At 41.3% G+C, this 18,341-nt stretch overlaps 1 protein-coding gene across 1 annotated transcript in view; it reads right to left on the bottom strand.

Annotated features, from left to right (window-relative positions):
* Positions 1-18,341, bottom strand: part of KLB (klotho beta) — a 33,917-nt gene that overhangs the window by 3,560 nt on the left and 12,016 nt on the right. Inside the window, exons 2-4 of the mRNA XM_069593866.1 lie at positions 10,366-10,876; positions 7,871-8,139; positions 547-1,690 (exon numbers count right to left, since the gene is read on the bottom strand). Of these exons, the coding sequence (XP_069449967.1) occupies positions 547-1,690; positions 7,871-8,139; positions 10,366-10,876 (1,924 nt within the window). The remainder of the gene's footprint in view (positions 1-546; positions 1,691-7,870; positions 8,140-10,365; positions 10,877-18,341) is intronic.

Genomic DNA, 18,341 nt, shown 5'->3' with positions numbered 1-18,341 from the left:
CACCTCCTCTGTTGGAATCATCTTTGACTACTCTCATACACACATCCAATCCTGTAGACTACCTTCAAAACACATCCAGAACCTATCCACTTCTCACTATTTCCACTCTTAATTGGAGAAGGAAATGGCATCTCACTCCAGGACTCTTGCCTGGAAAATTCCATGGATGGAGGAACCTCGTAGGCTACAGTCCATGGGGTCCGCAAAGAGTCGGACTGAGCGACTTCACTTTCACCACTCTTAATTAACTTGACCCAGTCCACCATTATCCTTACCCAGACCAGTGCAATTCTCCCTATATCAATTCTTGCTCCTTTAGAGTGTTGTTCACAAAAGAGCAGCAATTCTTTTGGTGTGGGTTGGATCTTGTTAACCTGTTTAAAACCTAGAACCTTCCTATCCCTGAGGGTAAGCTACAAGTTTTTACGACGGCCTTTTTCTAAGCCCATAATAGACTATCATTAATGAGCCTGTTCCCCCTCATTCTTTGGTTCATATTACCTGGGAATGTCATATATTTCAAGGGAAATGGCCCTCGAACCTCACCTTTCAAAGCCTCCTGAATGTATTTCTCTAAGTAGTATTTTCGGAGCTCATCATTTTCCAGAGACTGATCATCGATGCCACTGGCCGTGATGTAAACATCCATGTCTCCATAGTTCCTCCGGATCCACTTCAGCACCCTGCGCTCTCCCCAGGGCATCACGGCCAGGCGGGTGGGGGAGCTCAGGCAGGTGATGTCCTGCAGAAACTGGATGTCCCTGTCTGTGTCGTAGGTGCTGCCGTTCTGGCGCTCGTGCATCACGAACCTGGTGGTGAAGTGGTTCAGGGCGTAGAAGTCCGCAGTGCCCTTGACCAGCCTCCCCTCCTCCTCAGTAAACTGAGGCAGCGTGGAGCGTGCGAGCCCTTGCCTATTCTTGAAGGCGACGTACTCTCTCATGGCCAGCGGGTAGTCCCCCGTCTTGAAAAGGGGTTCTGCAAACCAGGCGATTTGGAACTGGAGGAAGCGTTCAGCCGCCTTCCAGTGCGAGTCCGCGTAGGGATTGGCGGGCTCGGCCCAATCCGAGTGCAGAGACAGCGACAGGGCCCCGCGCTGCACAGGCCTGTACTGCCGGTCGTAGAGGTGCCAGGCCAGGGCGTGGGCGATCAGCAGGTGGTGGGCTGCCCAGTAGGTGTCGTTACTAGACTGCTCGTAGATGTCACTCAGTCGGTTAGGCTCGTTGATAGTGATCCAGAGCTTCACCAGGTCCCCCAGCTCCCGGAAGCACAGGTCGGCGTAGTCCTGGAAGGCCTCGGCCGTGGACCGGTTCAGCCACCCTCCGCTGTGCAGCAGAGGCCCAGGGAGGCCTAGGTGGGTGTGGGTCGGATAGTACAGCGTGACCATTGAGGAGATGTTGAGCTTCAGCCCCTCGCTGATCACACACCTGTAGTACCTCAAAGCCTGTCTGTTAGCCATGGACAGGTTGCCAGTGGGAAGGATTGACGGCCAGTCCAGAGCAAACCGATAGTGGGTCACTTTCATTCTTGCTAACATCTCAAGCTGTCTTTTGATGCTGACAAAATCCGTGCATTGAGCTGGCCTTGTTTTCAGCCTCACTCCTTCCACTCGATGCAACAGTCTGTTGCCCGTCACATTCCACACATACAGATGAGGATCGCTGAACTGTGGGGAGGAAGCCACCGCCTCAGGCTGTGAAAGCAAGCACATACAGGCAGGCAGAATCTTAGCATGCATCCTCTAAGAGAAAGAGGTGTGTGTTAGTCACTCAGTCATGTCCAACTCTTTTGCAACCCCATGGACTGTAGCCCCCAGGGCTGGAAGTGAGTTGCTATTTCCTCCTCCAGGGGCTCTTTCTGACCCAGGAATGGAACCTGGGTCTCCTCTATTGCATTCGGATTCTTTACTATCTGAGCCACTTCAGACCTTCAGACCAGAAAGGAAGAGCCTGATCTTATTTTGCCTCTCACAATAGAGAAAATAAATGATGCACATGTCCTTCAGAACAACCTATGTCTTCCTGCTTTTTTCCTGTGGATGTCAGCAAAAAAGGCCTGATGGATTATCCTCCCTCCAGGCCCTTGAAATTTACCAGGGAGACAGGAAAATGTAGAGAAAGAACCACACCTAGGGCTTGGCTTGCAAAACAATTTGTCTTTCAGAAAACAAGAGGATGTTTTCCAGTTCCTGGGTCCTAAAAACCAGGTAATATGGGGTTGGGGGTGGGGGTGTGTGTGGGGGGTTCTCATGTAATTCTGTTCAAATGCATCAGGAAATTGGCTTGGTTCTCAGTTAAAAGGAACCACAAAAGATGGACCTTCCAAACCTGTCACAAATTAAAGGCAAATTAGCATTCCAGTTGTGGAGGATTTCACTGAGATTAGCATTCGGGGTTAGAGGAGGCTGGTGGACCCCAGCCACAGTTCCTAAAATAGGCCAGTGGGAAGGATCAGGAAATGACCCCTTGCGTTTGCTTAATGCGGCTAACACATTCCAGTTGAAAAATCCAAGTGATGTCACACGTCCATCATTCAGTTCTCCCCTTCCCATGTGCCTGTGAGAACACAGCATTTATTCCTCCAAAGGGAAGATTCCAAACATGCTCCTTATATAAGGTAATGAAGTGTGAAAGAAGAGAACCCTAAAATAATCCCCAGAATCTCGCAGGTTGACTCTTGAATCCATTCTCTGCCCCTCCACTAAGCAGAGAGCCCTGGACTCCTGCGCTGGTTCTGTCCCTTTAAAAGCCAGGCTTGACAACTCTGTTTAGTGACAGAGCAATCTCACCCACCTCACAGGTGTACTGTGAGAAGTCTGTGACTCTGGGCAATTGCTCTGTCAACTCTAAAGCACTCTACAAACATAAGGTACTTATGACTTGGGTTTAGTTCTCCCTGCAATTATCGCCTGTTAGGCCCTTGAGTCTAAATTAAAACAGAAAAGGGCTTAAGAAAAACAAGTTCAAGATTAATAAGAAAAAGTGAAAGTTCTGTTCTTGTTTTAATGTGCTTTTTCTTCCCATGACTGAATTTAACTGCACCTGGAAATCAATGGTAATTAGCCTTTGGTAAATATTTTCCCTCTAATTGTTTTCTCATGTGTCATCTTTCATAGTCTAATTATAAAATCATATCATTGCCCACTTGCCATCTGCCAACTAGCTATCTAGAACATTAAACGGAGAGAACATTGATCATGTGAGCATGAAGCTAAATCTGTATATAATTATTTGAGTAAAATCCTTAGCCTAGATAGCCAGTTTCAGTGTTTTGAAACCTCAGAGCATCATGGTATTGAAAGGGTATTTATTTACAAAGGGCAATCTTACAGTAAGGTAAGGTACAATGAAATGAAAATCTGTTTTACTTTTTAAAATCTCCAGAAAGCATTAGTCTTAGCAACTGTGTGATTAATCTGCTAAGAGAAATAGTTAAAGTATTGCACTCTGACCTCAGCCCCAGCTCCCAGAGCTTGGTTCTAAAGTTCTTTCTTCCACTAATAGGATCCTGGACTCCTTGGAAAAATGGCTGTTTTCAGGTCTGGTTCAGGAAAGGAATGAGGGGATCCTGGTGAATATTGCACCAGAAAAATAAGAACATACTTAAAAACTGGAAAGGAAATGTCAAAAAGACATAAAAACAGCTTGAAAGAGTCCCATATGCCAAATTTGAGATAATTTGAGCATCAAAAGTTCCAGTGAATCAGTGACAACAATGAATTATAACTGAGTTAATTCACTCATTAAACAATGTGTTTAATTCGCTTAATAAATACAGAAGAAATAATCTAATTAGAAATTAGCCATTTTGCAATCTACAAAGTAATAACTAATTCAGGCAAGGTTCATAAATCAATGTTAAGAGCATTGGTTGAATGCTGTTGAGAAATAGGATATTTATACAGTCTTAAAATATCACCATCAGATTAATTCTTAATTACAAATGGAAAAGGACCTTTCAGTTAAGAGATCTTGCAAATGCCACATCAAGAAATCTGGTGACTGCTACTTCAACTAGTGTCTCCAGTAATGAAAGAAACTGACTTTATGTGCCTCCTATGGGCTGGAAGAAGCACAAGCTGGAATCAAGATTGCCGGGAGAAATATCAATAGCCTCAGATATGCAGATGACACCACCCTTATGGCAGAAAGTGAAGAAGAACTAAAGAGCCTCTTGATGAAAGTGAAAGAGGAGAGTGGAAAAGTTGGCTTAAAGCTCAACATTCAGAAAACTAAGATCATGGCATCTAGTCCCATCATTTCATGGCAAATAGATGGGGAAACAGTGGAAACAGTGTCAGACTTTAATTTTCTGGACTCCAGAATAACTGCAGATGGTGATTGCAGCCATGAAATTAAAAGACGCTTACTCCTTGGAAGGAACGTTATAACCAACCTAGATAGCATATTAAAAACCAGAGACATTACTTTGTCAACAAAGGTCCGTCTAGTCAAGGCTATGGTTTTTCCAGTGGTCATGTATGGATGTGAGAGTTGGACTATAAAGAAAGCTGAGCGCCCAAGAATTGATGCTTTTGAACTGTGGTGTTGGAGAAGACTCTTGAGAGTCCCTTGGACTGCGAGGAGATCCAGCTAGTCCATTCTAAAGGAAATCAGTCCCGGGTGTTCATTGGTAGGACTGATTTTGAAGCTGCAACACCAATACTTTGGCCACCTGATGCGAAGAGCTGAATCATTTGAAAAGACCCTGATGCTGGGAAAGATTGAGGGCAGGAGAAGGGGACGACAGAGGATGAGATGGTTGGATGGCATCACTGACTCAATGGACATGGGTTTGGGTGGACTCCAGGAGGTGGAGATGGACAGGGAGGCCTGGCGTGCTGCAATTCATGGAGTTGCAAAGAGTCGGACATGACTGAGCAACTAAACTGAACTGAATATGATGTATTGGAAAATACACAACAGCATCTATGTAGTATTATTTCTAGAAACACTTAACTGAATCTAATAAAGAAACAGAAATCCATGCTTGCAGACATTTTACAAGCAACTGGGATGTCCCTGGTGGTTCAGTGGTTAAGATTTCACCTTCCAACGCAGGAGGTGTGGGTTGAGGAGCTAAGATCCCACATGCCTCCTGGTCAAAAAAAAAACCAAAAAAAAAACATAAAGCAGAAGCAATATTGTAACAAATATGATAAAAATTAAAAAAAGAAAAAGTCCCGCATTCTACAAAGCAACCGGCCTGAACTCTTCAAAACTATCAATACCATGAGATTAGGGGGATTTCTCTCAATTAAAGAAGCTAAAGATACACATAAGGCCCAGATGCTGGGAAAGGCATAGTAGTATTTTTTAAATGTTATTTTCATTTTGTAGTCTTCCTATAGAGCCCATCTACTCTTGCCTGCCCATCATCTATTCATACAACCTTTGGCTGAGTTTTCAAAAAGCATCCAAATTTTTCTTGGTAAAGCATTTATCCTCATTCCTTAAGTGCAAGTGAAGCTGACTCCTCAGTGGGCTCCAGGTGTGAGCAAGAAGCCCAGGTCTGATTGATCACAGCATTGCTTTCCCCTGACCAAGTGATCAGCTCTTGGTCCTCAGAGCGGACTGACAGTCATAGTGTCAGTTACTGGAGAGCAGATGGGTCTTCACATGAAGCAGGAACTTGCAGGTTGGGTTATGTACAAACTGGAACTCTTGTCTCTCCTGGGGCCTGTTGTTGCTGGTTCTAGACTTTGCAAAACATAAACCTACTTGAAGTGGTAGGGAAAAGATGCCTGTGCCATGTGGAAGAGGAGAGAGATACTGGGTAAGTGCGTGCCTCTCCAGGGGTCACAAACTGAAGGTGAGTCACTGTGTTTATATCACTCCCTGTATCTTTCTTCCTTTTATCACTCCTGGGCCTTTCCTAAAGTTTTGTTTAAATACTGATAGGGGTTGAGATTCATAACTCACGGTTTCTGCCCTTTTGTCTAGTTGTATCCCTTGCACATCTTGTTTTTCCATAAGCTTCTAGAATACAAGTACTATGAGGTCTCATAGCATAATGGTCAGAGACAGACAAATCAGGGTAGGTTGGACAAGTTATGTAACCTTTCTAAGCTTCGATTTCTTTGCCTATAATATGAGCGTTTTGTGATTAAGTATACTGAATGCACATACATTCAGAAGTTAAGTGCTTGGAACATAGTAGGAGCTTCAAAAATAGTTTCAGAAAAATTATTTCAGAAAGAGCATCGTGCATCTGAGAACTTGAAAATAGCTTGCTACAGTTGTGCCACTATTTGTTACCATAGGCAAGTCACTTTCTAGTATTAATTGACAGGCCTTACCTTCCTCAGCTATAAAATGAAAGATTTGGTATAGGCTCACCTGGGTCTAAAAGTTGACCTTTTTCATACACTACGCACTGAGCACTTACTGTGTATCTGAAACTGCTCTAGTAAGGCATCCAGCAGGCAGTAAAGCCTCAAACCTCTCCACCGTCTCGCAGAGAAAGTTTGCATTCTAGTAGGAGAAACAGGTGATCAGTAAGGAAAATGTGTAAAGCGGTTACCAGAGGATGGCAGTGAGGAAAATGAGATACTGATTGAAGGGTACAAACTTCCAGTTATAAGATTAACATGTTTTGGGGGTCTATTATACAGGATGGTGACTATAGCTAATAATATTGTATTGTATACTTGAAAGTTGCTAAGAAGATCTTAAATTTTCTTACCATAAAAAAAAGATCTTAAATTTTCTTGCCTGTGATGGTATGGAAGTGATAGCTAATGCCATAGTGGCAATGTTTTTGCAATGAAAAATGTATCAAATCAACACATTGTACACCTCAAACTTACACAATGTTGTATGTCAATTATATCTCGATAAAGCTGGAGAAAAAAAGGAAAATGTGTAAAACATAGTATGGTAGATGTGATGAATGCTATATAAGAAAATAAAGCAGGAAGGGAGAATAAGCAGTGATAGTGATGAAGTTATGCTGTTTAGAGTAGAGGGAAGCCTTATTGAGAGGTTGACATTTGAGTTACATTTGAGGAAGGTGAAGAATGAGGCAAGTCAGGAGGCCCCATTGGGGTATAAAGACCTCATAAAGCAAATGACCCAAATTTATCATAAATCACTTAAATGAAGGGCCACTAGTAATTTGCTTCTGGCAAAACAAAAATCTAGGGAATTCCCTGGTGGTCCAGTGGCTAAGACTCCATGCTTTCATTGCTGAGGGTGTGGGTTCAATCCTTGGTCGGGAAACAGATTCTACATGCTACATGGTGCAGCCAACAAATTAAAAGAAAAAAACTGTAAAATTTGTTTCCTGTAATTTTGATACTACTGACAAATGGCTGTCACAAAAATGACTGGAAAATCTCTCTAGACTATATGCAACTTGAGGGCAGTATGAAAAGCTCTCAGTAAGCATGAATTCTTCCCTTCCTCTCTGTTCTTTCCCCAATGTCCCTTATAACCCCCAAATAATCATGGTATTTGATATTATCTGACAGCTGTTTCTTAGATGTCATTGAGTAAAATGAAAGGGAATACTGTGTATTATTTGGAGTTGGTGATGGACAGGGAGGCCTGGCGTGCTGCATTTCATGGGGTCGCAAAGAGTCGGACACGACTGAGCGACTGAACTGAACTGATAGTTAAATTTGTGGAGCTTCCTAGGTGGCGCTAGTGGTAAACAGCTTGCCTGCCAATACAGGAGACAAAAGAGATGCATGTTTGATCCCTGGATCAGGGAAGAACCCCTGGAGGAGGGCATGGCAACCCACTGCAGTATTCTTGCCTGGAAAATTGCATGGACAGAGCGTGGTGGACTACGGTCCATAGGGGAGCAAAGGGTCAGACACAACTTAGTGACTTAGCATGCATGCATAGTTAGTTTGAAAGTAGCCACTTACCTTAAGGACAGATTCAGTGACACCCCAGGAGAAATCACAGGGAAACTGACCCTGCACATCTGGTGTGGACTCTTTCACAGTGAAACCATTTTCTTGAATGATCTGTTTATAGTAATGTGCTGAAGACTTGGGCTTTCTTTCTTTTTGTTTACTATTAAAATCCACATAAAATAATCCTCGGCGAGTGGTGTAAGCATCCTGCCATTCAAAGCCATCCAGGAGGGACCAGGCTGTGTAACCAAACACTTGTATTTCATCAAACTTGATTGCTGTACAGAAAGACAAAAGCAGATGTTCAGAGGCCTAAACACTCTGGTTCATGTTTACAGCTTCACAAATGACATGCCAGGGGCAGCATATTGTGAAACCAACCTTTTGCCTAATTTGCAGGCCCATTATATCAACTAGGAATTTTATTTTATTTATTTTTTTTGAATTTTATTTTTATATTTGAAAACGGGCAGTTATTTTCAACTAGAATGGTCTTCCCAAGTGAACAACACAGTTAAAGGGTCAAGTTTAAAATATTCCTTGTCAGGGAACTAAGATCCCACGTGGGGCACCACGTGGCCAAAAAATAAATACATAAAATAAAAATAAAATATTCATGAGACTTAACTTAGTGTGCAAATCTGTGTCAGAGTGCATGGTAATTTCCAGAACCCTTTGGGACCAATGCAGATGCCAGCTTTGACCAAGAGTTTCTCATTTCAAGCTTGGGTGGTTTCCCATTTTTGGACAAACTGTCTTTTATGAAACAATCCTCAGGGACTGAGACATCAGCTTTGAGAATGAACATATGTGAATGCAGATTTAAGGAGGAGACAGAAGCACAGTGATGTAAGAGAACAAGAACTGACTGGGCCCAGGGGCAAGAGGGGAGAGGGCTTGCTCTATTGTGTTCCTGGGCGGGGCTCTTGGGCAGGTTTCTCAACCTCAGTTTTCTCATTAGTAAAAACAGGATTGAAAAAGATGATCTTTCAGAAATTTTCTAGCTCTAAATTTAACAACGTTTAGGAATTAGATAAAAATTAAATATGCAATAAAAACAACAATGGTTCAATCAAACATGAACCTTTGTTCTTAAAAGCTTTCATTTTCTCACGGAAATGTCTCCTTTCTGCACTTTGGGGGTTTTATCACAGAATTTCTTTTCCTAAAAGGGAGAATTGATGTCAAGAGATTCTAATGAGACAAATGTTTCAACAGGCCCTGGGTCTCGTGCTTTGGTGTCATAGGGCCCTGTGAAAGGAGGAATGGCAATGCCTAGGGAGTGATACCACCTCTGCCCAGGCGCTATGGGCAGAGTTCTCTGCTCTGGAGGCCCCCATGTGCACGAGCCCTGGGGCTGGGCCTGGCACAGCTCTGTTGCATGTGATCCTCCTGCAGGTTAGAACACTAGTGTCTTGCTCTCCCTGGGGACCTTCCCTGAACACTCTCTACAGAACCGGGGATTTTTTTCTCAAAGTTTGTGACTTTTGTTTTGGCCACTCCATGCAGTTTGCCATGATCTTAATTCCCTGACCAGGGATCGAATCCATGCTTTGGCAGTGAAAGCACGAAGTCCAAACCACTGAATCCCCAGGGCATTCCCTTCAAGCTTGTGACTTCTAAAGAGAGCTATAGAGTTGTAGAAAGAGCCACCAAGAATTCCTTTATATGGGAGAGAAATGGAGCCCGACTCTGTAGGGGACAGAACCATCATAATCAAAGCTCGTCTTCTGCTCCATTATTTCTTTCTTTTTTTTTTTTTTTCCAGAGAAAGCTCCATTATTTCAATCAGCCACCTGCAGATGTCACTCCCTGAGTAATGGAAAAGGAATGAGAGGATGAGCAGGGCTTAGAGAAATATCCAGGAACAATAGAAATTGTTCAGCTTAGCCACTCACGGCTCATTCCCGGTATTCAGACTTTTCATCGTCGAGTCATGTAATAGAGTAAAAGGACCACAATCAAGAAAAGCTTTCAGCATCTTAAAACTGTTGAACTTTGGACATGTCTCCTTTAGCACTGGTGGCTCACATGGTAAAAAATCTGCCTGCAATACAAGAGATCCAGGTTCAATCCCTTGGTCAGGAAGATCCCCTGGAGAAGGGAATGGCAACCCACTCCAGTACTCTTTCCTGGAGAATTCCATGGACAGAGGAGCCTGGTGGGTTACAGACCATGGGGTTGCACAGAGTTGGACACGACTGAGCGACTAACACTTTCTTTTCATTTTCCTTTAGTATTATGTTCTTTTTTGAAGGAATGAAGCAGCACCTTGTTGAAAATTAAGATGTATCTACAACCTAAAATTATTCTGCTTTCAAACTCATTTATAAAGGACATGAAACTGAAAAAAAAGGGGACATGAGAGTAACATAAAATTCTGTCATCACTGCACAATAGAAAAGTCCAACAATACCAGCAACCTAGTCAAAGGTGACCTTAAATATCCTATAGCAAAAGTATTCGAAACAGTTTTTTTTTAATTGAGCTAATGTACGACCAACCTTGAAGAACCTGGTTGAGGAAGTTCTTCATCATGTAGATGGCTGTGGTATCCTCTGTTTTTACGTGACTGTCCATGAACCAGCCATTCTCAGTAATCAAGATTCGGGGATCGCCATATTCCAGTTTAATCCAGTTTAGCACATCTCTTAAATTGAGTGACACGTTTTGTCCCAGTTTAGCCATAGTGTTGGGGGGCTTGAAATTGTTGGGTCCAAAGGAAAAGGCAAAGAAGTCAGCTGTGCCCCTCACCTCATTCTTCTCTGCTTCAGAGAAACGAGGTAGAATGGAGAGCAACTGCTTTCTCATCACTTCTGGATAGTCGCCATCCCTGTGGATAGGGTTGGCAAACCACCCGAGCACGGAAACCATGGATTGCTGGCACTTGAGTATATCCATTGTATTTTCTGATCTGTTTGGTTCAATCCAATGGGATCCCAATGTGATTGACAGCTGACCCTTCTGATGTGGGCGGAAATTTCTGTTGTAGTTATGCCAAACTTTCGAATGAGCCTAGTAATAAGAAAATATTGTTAATCTTTATTGCTGTTACTCACAAGGTTGTGACTTGGCTGGTAGAAGGTATTTTCATGGATAAATTAATGAATTGCTGGGTGATGGAGGGGAAAGCTGCCAGAGAACTCTGATAACTACGGAGTCTGCACTCTGTTCACTTCCTCCGTGCTTCCAACTTAAAGGCTCCCCTGTAAGATCACCGAGGGGCAGGCAGAGAGCCCTTGTCCAAGCTCCATCTTACTTTTTCTCTCTCTGTCTCCCTTCCAGGCCTTCTTGGGGCTGCATGCAGGTGAGATACTATGTAGATTACAGGGTTTTTTCCCCTCTACATAAAAAGACTTGGAGCAGTGATCTTTCACTCTTCTACAGAATCTTTTGGCACTAAGTTAGAAATGCAGGATAACACAGCCTTTAAATTCTGTAAATGGATAATAACAGAGCTCACCTCTTATTGTAAGATTTGAATGAATTAATGTACTTTAGGAGAGTACCTGGCACAGAGTAACCTCTATATGAGCCTTAGCTATTATTACTGTTATTACAAAAGGGTGGCAGGCATGGTACAAAACAGAAAACCAGTGGAAATAGTGTAGGATTTGGGGTCAGCACACTTGGGCTTCAAGTTGAAGTACAAGCTACAGTGGCCTCTGACAAGTCACTTAAACTTTCTGAAATCTCTTAGTATCTTCAGCTGTAAAATGAAGTTACAAATAATAATCCCCTTTGTAAAGTTGTTTTCAGATGCAGGGCTAATGTATATATTGATTATGTAGCATAGAATAGAGCATCCAGGAGCTACTGCCTAAAGATGGATGTTATTATTGGTCCCCCTGGAGTTTACATTTCCAGTTGAGCTCACTTAAAACAGAGCCTCATGATTGGTCTCTAATCTATTTAATAGGTACTTACTGAGGGCTGACTCAATGAATGCCTGTCTTGCCTTGCCTTGAGAAGCTGAAATAAATAGCACAGGAACCTGCTCTCAGAAGCCAATGATCTCAATGGGAAAATAAGACTAAAATGTGTGAAAGAGAAATATATAGCACCACATAAAATAAAACAGTAAATTAAGCCAGTAAAGAACCATGAGGTGTATCAGAAGGAGAACCAAAGGTTAAGGATTCCAATTAGCGGCTCTAGGCCAGTTAAGGGCTTCCGTGGTGGTTGAAACAGTAAAGAATCCACCTGCAATGTGGGATATCTGGGTTCGATCCCTAGGAAGATCCCCTAGAAGAGGGCATGGCACCCATTCCAGAATTCTTGCCTGGAGAACTCCATGCACAGAGGAGACTGGTGGGCTATAGTCCATGGGATTGCAAAGGGTCGGACACAACTGAAGCGACTAAGCACACACACAGGCAGATTAATGCCCAAGGTCTCTTTCCTGTCCTGGGAAATGAACTTCCTGGGGAAATGAACACATTTTCAATAGGCTTCCCATATTTTTCTACATTTGCTTCTTTTTGTTCCCCTCTCTACAAGGATGGTGTTTTAAAAAAATTAATGCACATTTAATGTGCGTTATGTAGTCTATCGTACATCCTTATGTAGTCTATTCTCCTTTCCTCTTCTCAGCACCTGACTTGCTTGCCTCTTCTTGTCTCTTCCTAAATCTGCCAATTTCTCCTCTATTTGGGTGCTTCTAGAACAAGAGCACAAACCCTTACTGCTTCTAACCCACAAAGTCAGCTTTCAATCTGTTCCTTTGCTTTTTTTTTTTTCCTTTTGCTCACTGGAGATGTTTTATTATACTGGGTTGAATTATCTAGAAGTGCCTTTTTGTAGGTCAAAAATAATAAAATATGAACAACGATTCAATCCTAATAGATCCTGTGGACATTAAAAATGCTCCATAAAATCTTGTTAGGGTGGGGAGAGATAAACATAAATGTAAGGGGTGAGGATTTCAAAACTGATGTCTCCTTGCTTTATGCAAGAAGAGCTAAATTAAGCAATTTCATGAAAGATTTTCTGAAGAAGGAGATGCCTCCAGCTATTACCTCTATCTACCTGTTCTTACTCAGTTTTCATTGGAAGATTCTGGGAGCACTGAGCAAGCATCCCAATGTTCCTAAAGATCCTTAAAGAATATTCTTCTCACAAAAGTTTTCAGGCTGTAACCTCCTCCCCTGCCTCCAACCTGAGGTTGCAGTTTCTGGAAGGACTTTCAGTACTGCCTGGGACAGACTCTATCTGAAGTGGTCTCAGCTGCTCCAGACTTTTCTGGGGCTGGAATCACAGCGGGTCTTAACTGCATTTTTCCTGATTTGAAACAAAAGCAATTGTGCATTGCTAGAATTCAAAGGGAGGCATTCTTTGCTTATTCTAATCCATCACTTAATCCCTTGGTAGCCTCAGTGCTTTCATCCATAAAAGCCCCAGTGATCAGTAGTACGCCTCCTGTGGGTGGGTGTGCACCTCTGATATGTAAACTGAAAAGCATTAAACACATGTAAGATTCTGAGCCATAAACTAGCCGCCTGGCAAATATGATGTCATCAGACACTAAAGGGAAAGTGAGTTGAAATTTGTATAATGTATTAAACCAGTCCCAACAGCAATTAATCAGCTCTAATAGGAAAAAACAAGGGAGAATTTTCTTTGAAATAAATATTCTACTGCATATTTCAGTGATTAAACGAAAGATGACGTAAGTTGTGATAAAACAGACATGTATCTTTGCAGTAGTTTTCCAAGCAAGTTTTCTGAAAAAATAGATCTCTCCATATATCTAGATACACATGCTATATTCACATTTTGTTATGCCCCAAGGTGACCTTGGTGTTTCACAGTGTCTCTTTCACCTTTGCTGCTATTTGCAGAGGCTATCAAGGTATCTAGGGTTATCTTTGCTCTGGGCTGAAGAGAGCCTCTCCATTCTCATGTGGAGAATGTGGGGGAGGTTCTTTGTGCAGTATTTATAGTTATAACTTGATCCTGTTTGCCAAGTAACCAGGTAAAAAGTATCGCTCCAAAAGAGTGAGTTTGACATAACTCTCGATGACACTGGAATATCTATGCGCGTGCTTTGGTCCAACGCTCAGAAAGGAGGTCTGCTGGGGAAACTGGACCACAGTTGGTGGGGGGAGTGCAACCTGGGCCCTGCAACCTTGCACAACCGTCATTCTGTGATTTTCCAAGGTTACCCTCTTTCTTGTACAAGGCCATCTACCTTTGGAATGATTGATTTAAGGGAGCTTCAGCCTTTGTTCTTTAGATTCAGTAGCTTAAAGGAGAAGTCTGCTTTTTCTTTTTGAGGCAGATAGCAGGCAGAGACAGCCAGGGGCCCAATATCTCATTCTGCTCCCTCCTCTAATCTAACATAGAAGTTCTCTGATGCCACTGGAAGTCCAGACGCATGATAGGAAGCAAATAAGATAGCTGGACAACTTTAGAAACAAAGATGAAGAAGGGGTTAGGGTCAGGATGATGGAAAGGACACAAATGCAAGACAGTGCTTTGGATGGCATGTATTGAAGAAACCTGGTACATCACACGTATCTGTATTTAAGGAATGCCCAATCATTGGTCAAAAATTAAATTTTCAAATCTGTGCACGGTTTTAGTCACATTTTGGCTGAAATATTTGCATGTGAACTTTAAACTTGTTTATTGTTAAAGCTATTTAATAAAGTATTAGCACCATTAAAGCAAATTTACTTTAAAACTCCACAGAGCACATTGTTTCCATATTTCTGTTTCCCTCCCAGCTTTTCAAAATATATTTCTCAGCTAAAGTCACTCTAACATTTTCCATGTTATTTTTAGTTTTCATAATAACCTTAACAGTATGAGTTGGATGAAATATGATTTCCTTAGTCATCTCCCTCTTTTGATAAAAATTAGCTTGTCTTTCCTTTCCTGTCTCCTTTCCTCCTCCCTCTCTTTTCTCTCCGTTCCTTCTTCCCTCCGTCACACCCTTTCCTCCTTCCTTTCTGCCATAAATAATGTAATGACTCTCTTTGGTCATATAGCTTTTAATTTGTTTGAATTATTTCCTTTTTTTTTTTTTAAAATAAAAACCCAGGAATGAGCTATCTGTTTTTTGAAATGCCTTTACATGTTTCCAAATTGCTTTGCATACATTTTGTCCTTCCGTGTGGCTGTTTTTCAACCATCTACTTGGAATCATTGATCGCTCTTTTGGGGGATAACTGGCAGTCAGGAATGCTATGTAAGTGCTGCTCACCTACGTGGTACCACGGGGGACAGGACCTGGATCTTGAGAGCAGGACGCCTAGGCTTTGGCACTGGCCCTGCTGCTAACCAACTTTAAGGTCTTGTGTAAGTCATTTCCCTCCTAGAGGCAGTCAGGTCCCTCCTTCATCATACTGAGCTAAAAATAGACATTCCAGAGAATTACTGTGAAGATAGAACAGGTAATATACTTAAAGACCTATGAAAACCACAGAAACCTAAATTTAAAGTACTTTAAAGGAGGAAGCTGAAAATTAATTAACTTGCTGTGGAGAACAGCTTTGGGAAGTTGTGTGGGCATGCTAGTGTTCGCAGATGGCGCTCCCTGAACTCTCAAGGCTCCTGGCCGACAGGTTTGCCCTCATTTATTTTTGTTGCTGCTGACTGAGTTTATTCATTGTCCATTTGGGCTAGAATTAATTTCCGTTTGATTCATTTTTTCATTTACCTAGCACTTAAAAAATTTTTTTTTATTTTTACCCAGCACTTCTTTATATTAAGTATCAAGTTTTCTATTAGTTACAATCCTGCTCTTCTAAATTATTTAATATTCATTCACTCCACATTATTTATTGGGTGCTTAAGATGTGTCAGCTTTATAGTTCATTGCTAAAAAGATTATATGACTATTATTTCTTTGAAATATATTATGTGAAAAAAATATATTATGTGATTGTTATTTTCTTATTATTTTTTGGACAATCTTGAAACTCTCTTGGAAACAATATCTTACGCTCATTATTCTTAGGAGAGAATTTAAATATTAACAAAAGTTATTACTTTTCATAAAGAAGATATTTACCCATTTTATTTCTAATGGTTTGAATTCATGTTTTGTATGGTTGGAGTAACACAGATCATGTTAAAATTCATTATTTTCCTCCTATTTTCTTTTTAATCATGATATCTTCAACTTATTCTTACAAATCATTGATTGTTATCAATTTGCATAGTGTCAGGATTTCCCCATAGAAGTCATGTAAAAACTAATATATTTGTTCCTGCAAAAAAAGGTCCTATTATTGTCATAGAATTCTAATTTCAATTATAATATTACTAGATTAAACTAATGCCTGAGCCAGAATCTAAGCAACACAAAGAAGAAAAGGTTTAGAATAAAGGCAATAATCTATTAAGTGAAGCATCTGTAGGTTTCTCCAGATATTAGGCGGGCACTTAGAAGAAATCAATATCAGTAAATTGGTACCTTATTGAAGTTCAGATTACTTGCTCAAGGAGAATATATGCATGCCAACTTTGTAGAAGGTAGAATGACATTTTAAGTTTTCTGTTATTATTAAATTGACAATAGTGATCCTGTTAGTAATATTTTCAGGCAAAAAGACTGTATCTCCAAGTATAACTGAAGCCAAAATGGCCTGGGTTGGAGACTTGAAGCCTTTCCTCAGAATTTAGAAATAAAAAGTTAAAGATAGTCAATATAGAAACCACTCTGAAAATTACAAATAATGTAATTATTACAAAAGTAAAAAGAAGACCTACCACTTTGGGGCTTGCCACAAAGGCAGACTGGCTGGAAACCTAAGGAACCTGAAACTTTCAGGGCTCCTCACTGGCCTGAGTCCCTATGAAATGTCCTGGGTAGGGTGGGGAGCCAGACAGTAATTGGAAACGTTTCTAATTAAGTATTTCTGATAAATTCCTTGAAGAGACCTCAGAAAATAAGGAATCTGAATCTCTAAGACTACAATTGCTACAGTAATTTGTTGTAATATTTTTCTCATTCTAAATAGATGTTTACTTTTGTACCAACACTTGTGTTTATGACTTTGTTTTGCTTTTTTTCTCCTTTATGTAAATTTCAGGCCCAGGCAACATAGATCCACTCTTGGCCTACAGGGTTCTTAACTGTATCTATTTTGTTCACAGTTTTACAAACAGATGCTCAGGGGAGAGCCTGGCATAGAATACTTGTTGACTGAATGCCCACTATGGATCAGCTAGTTTGCTGGTGACCTGAGATAGGTTGTTGATAATACAACCTCTGCAGAGCAGCTTTTATTTTTCCCATTTTAGGGAAGAAACTGAAGTTAAAGAGACTGAATAGTGATGGAGCCAGGACGTGAACCCAGGCCTCTCTGAACACTATACTAAACCATACGGTTTTCTCTATGTCCTACCAGTTCTAAATTTTGAATCTTGGGGAAAGGCCATTTGACATGAACTACGACAGACTGTTTTAAAATTACATTTTCTTTCTGCTGCACTTGGTTATTAAAAGAACTAAATAGTCTTAGAATGAGGGTCTCACTCTTGCCTGTTAAGAATAAAATATCTATATACGGGTCTGAAATTTAGGATCATGTAGAAAGTTCATGGAGGACCTACCAGCAAATTTGGGATTTTCAGAAAACCATGTTGTTGTCCAAGTGCCTAGTACAGCATGTGACATTTATGTGTAATTCCCCTCTTTCCTAGAACTGGCAATGTTGACATTGGATATTGTTCTCACTGCTGTCAGAGGCTAAATGAATCCCTTAGGAACCATTTTTACACTTGACTGTCTTGACTGAAGATGGTGATCTGTACACCATTGTCAATGTTAGACTGAAAGGGCAGGGGTGCTTTGGTTGCATAGCACTTAGCACAGCATCATCTTTGCACAAGTCTTAATTAAATAGTTCCTTAAACGTGAGTGACTTTCATGATAAAATAGAAAAGAGTTTAAATTGCAGAAGCAGAAAATTTATAATATAAACAGTAGTAAAAATAAACTTATATCTAGTGCTAAACATACTGAGCTTTTCAATACACTGTCTAGGTTTGCCATAGTTTTCCTACATCACTTTGCTAACAAAGGTCCGTCTAGTCAAAGCTATGGTTTTTCCAGTAGTCATGTATGGATATGAGAGTTGGACCATAAAGAAGGCTGAGCACTAAAGAACTGATGCTTTTGGTAGTGTTGGAGAAGGCGCTTGAGAGTCCAGGGGACAGCAAGGAGATCAAACCAGTCAATCCTAAAGGAAATCAATCCCAAATATTCATTGGAAGGACTGATACTGAAGCTCCAATACTCTGGCCACCTGATGAGAAGAGCCAAATCATTGGAAGACTCTGATGCTGGGAAAGATTGAGGGCAGGAGGAGAAGAGGGCGATAGAGGATGAGATGGTTGGATGACATTATTGACTCAATGGACATGAGTGTGACCAAACTCTGTGAGATAGTGAAGGACAGGGAATCCTGGCGTGCTGCAGTCCATGGAGTTGCAAAGAGTGGACACAACTTTGTGACTGAATAACAGA

The sequence above is a fragment of the Ovis canadensis genome, chromosome 6 (genome assembly GCF_042477335.2).
Source record: "Ovis canadensis isolate MfBH-ARS-UI-01 breed Bighorn chromosome 6, ARS-UI_OviCan_v2, whole genome shotgun sequence".
In the NCBI taxonomy this organism is placed as follows: domain Eukaryota; kingdom Metazoa; phylum Chordata; class Mammalia; order Artiodactyla; family Bovidae; genus Ovis; species Ovis canadensis.
Note: the sequence above shows the minus strand (reverse complement) of the source record. Positions and strands in the feature narration are given on the sequence as shown.